The sequence below is a fragment of the Clinocottus analis genome, unplaced genomic scaffold (genome assembly GCF_023055335.1).
Source record: "Clinocottus analis isolate CAN_PGR_092001 unplaced genomic scaffold, fCliAna1.0.p SCAF_7, whole genome shotgun sequence".
NCBI lineage: Eukaryota > Metazoa > Chordata > Actinopteri > Perciformes > Cottidae > Clinocottus > Clinocottus analis.
The window spans coordinates 19058862-19061889 of record NW_027176229.1 but is presented as its reverse complement, the minus strand read 5'-3'; the positions used below and the strand labels follow the sequence as shown (position 1 = coordinate 19061889).

The following is a 3028-nucleotide window of genomic DNA, read 5'->3' as shown; positions in this document are numbered from 1 at the left end:
GAAAACTGGAAATGATATGCTACACATCTATTGGCAGAACCGAATTAGGTCTATCTCACACGACAAAAAAAACAACCTTCATATATGCAACAAGTTGATAAAATAGAATTATTGTTAAAAATTGAAACATGACATTTCCATCATCGCACGGCGCTCTGACGACATGGTTGACACGTTAACGGGGGTTATACTTGGTTGTCGTGAACTTCGAGTCAAGTTATTTCATTTCTATTTCTTGCATCTGTGACCAGTCAGTAAGCAACCGTGTGACGGTGGTGGCTGCGCAGCTTGAGGTTGGAGAAGTCCTCCTCTTCGCTCGAGTGAAGCTCCATCGCGATTTCGTCCGAGTCGCTGAAGTGGGAGCGCGGGGAAAACTCCCCGTCGCTCCGGGGAGACTCCACCTTCCTCCCGCCTCCGATTGGCGCGAGCGCGCTGTCTGCCCGGGCCGCGGGAGAAGGAGCCGGAGACGGAGAGGGCGACCGCATCGCGTCTTCCACCAGCGCGGAAAACGCCCCGTCGTCGAAGGAGGGGTGGAAGGCCATCCCGCCGAGGTGAACGGGTAAGTTGACCCCCGAGACGGACGCGGCCGCCGGGGTCCTGCCGGCGGCCGGGGACCCCGCGGGGCCCCGCTCCTTCACCCCGTCGAACCCGGCGGCGGGCGGGAGCGTGACAGTGTCACACTTTGGCGAGTTGTTTTTGTTGTTTGAGACGGCATCGGTGTTGCTGCTGCTGTTGGAGGAGGAGGAAGAGGAGGAGGAGGAGGAGGAGGACACCGGGCCTGTGAGCAGATCGGCCAGAGCGTTGATGTAAATCTGCGCCATCTGTAACGTCTCGTACTTGGAGAGCTTCTTGTCGTTGTCCAGCTCCGGGATGACGCTGCGCAGCTCGTCGAACGCGTAGTTGAGCCCGTGCATCCGCCTCCGTTCGCGCGCGTTCGCGGCGACGCGCCTCTGCTTCTGCACCGGGTGGGCCGGTCTGCTGGACTGGGCTCTCTGTCTCGTGGAGGTCTCCTCGTCGGAGCCGGTGGCCGTGCCTTGAAGACGGCACAAGTCCCGGACTTTGAGCGAAGAAGAAGGAGAAGAAGAAGAGGAGGAAGAGGAGGAAGAGGAGGAGGAGGGGCTCTTGGCAGTTGTTCGGTAGCTGGGAGGGCTGGGGTGGCCCGAGGACTCCGGGGAACCGCTCTCTGAGAAATGAAACAACACACATGTAACCAACTGGAACTTACAAAGCATACATAGACCCACGTGACCCTGTTAGTTGATATCAAGCAAATACAAAATACACGTTGCACCTATGAGCTCTCTGTAAAGGAAAGTGAGGCTCCTTCTGTCTGTGTGAGCCCTCCAAAGAACGTAAGGTGCCTGTTGCACCGGACGTTTGCATTGCAGCAGGTGATCTGAAATGTGCTCCAACATGCAACAACAACAACAACAAAAACAGGACAAGCGTGGCGTTCCTCACCGTGGTAGGAGCCGGTGCTCGGGCAGGGCGAGTGCCGCAGGTAGTCGGGTGAACCGGCGTGTGCCGCGCAGGTGCCAGGAGGCTGCGCCGGAGCCAGCCAGGCGCGTGGGTCACTGCCGCTGTCCACGAGCGTCAGTCCGGGTTCGTAGCGGGACTCCTCGAGCTCGAGCTGCTGCTGCTGCTGCTGCTGCTGCTCCCCTCCCCTCTCCACCAATCTGGAGTCGAGGACCGCCACCTCGCCTCTGCTCCAGTCTTCCACATTTCGGACATCCATGTTTACACCCCTCCCCAAAAAAAATTACAAAAGTTAAACCAGCTTATAATATTCGATTGTGATTTGTTTTTTTCTGTTCCTTGGAGGCACGCACTGCGATGCTGTCGCGCTGTGTGAACGTGAGTGTCGCGTGCGGGACTCCTTCTCTGGTGTCTCAAGGCGCTGCGTCGGTTTAAAAAGCGGCACGCGTCTGGGAGCCCCCCTCCTCGCGCTGGTCGCGTGTTGACGTCCAATGAGAAGTCTCGAGGAAAAAAAAAAAAAGGCCCGAGAGAGGTGATTATGGCCCCTCGAAGCCGGACTGTTTATGATACCGTTACAATTTAAGGAGTGTTTAACGCAAGGGAGGTAAGGGGAACCTCCCACAGGACGCACGTGCACGGGGAGGCGGTGGTTTCATGCAGGAGCGTGGACGGCGCGAGACGCTCGCAGCTGGGACAGTGCTGGTCCCGTGTCTTACGTCTCAGGTATGACAGAGTGAGGGGGGGGGGGGGGGGGTCATCAGTTTAAACCTGATCAGTTTCAGAACTCCAAAGTTCAAGTCACAGACGATGTGCATCACATCACTTTATCACGATATCAGTTGTTTCATGTGAGACAAGTAGAAGAAAGGAACATATAGCCCCCAAAAGAACACAAAACATGGGGCTTCATCTCAATATAGAGCATTTTAAAATATCTGCATTTCATCCCTCAACACACATGCAAGGCATAAGCAGACCTGAGAGCTGGGGGAGTGAAATAAATAAACATAAGTGTTGGGGTATAGCATCAGTTAGATAGAGATAAAAAAAATAAAATAAATTCAAAAAAATAAATAAATAGTTGCAGCTCCTAAAGCTCGCGCGCTCATTGTCAATTCATCCATTCTAAGATCATCTCCAGTGTCCATTTCTCTTTTGTAGCGAGACTAAAACCTTTTGATCCAGCTCTCGGAACGCCCTGTCGGTAAAAAGGGCTTCACAGGGAACGGAAACATGAGCAGGGGGCTCGCGCTCCACACTGTTTCCGCACTGCACGAGCAGTACGCGCGGTCAGAGAGAGAGAGAGAGAGAGAGAGAGAGAGAGAGAGAGAGAGAGAGAGAGAGAGAGAGAGAGAGAGAGAGAGAGAGAGAGAGAGAGAGAGAGAGAGAGAGAGAGAGAGAGAGAAACAAGTACTCACCAAAAAACACACGACGTTTAGTCAATTTAATGCAGTTCGAGTTAATCCAATAAAAGTTGCGAACACAAGTTAAAAAGTAACATTTGAGGTCGGTTGATACATATATTAACTATTATTTTTTGAAGACATCATAG

The 3028-nt window shown here is 53.3% G+C and overlaps 1 protein-coding gene across 1 annotated transcript; it reads right to left on the bottom strand.

The window, feature by feature from the left end:
• Positions 1-251: 251 nt before the first annotated feature.
• atoh1a (atonal bHLH transcription factor 1a) lies at positions 252-1735 on the bottom strand. Its single transcript, XM_068566741.1, has 2 exons — positions 1462-1735; positions 252-1183 (listed from the first exon to the last, which is right to left on the bottom strand). Exons 1-2 carry the CDS (start codon positions 1733-1735, stop codon positions 252-254), a joined length of 1206 nt encoding a protein of 401 aa, XP_068422842.1.
• Positions 1736-3028: the final 1293 nt, after the last annotated feature.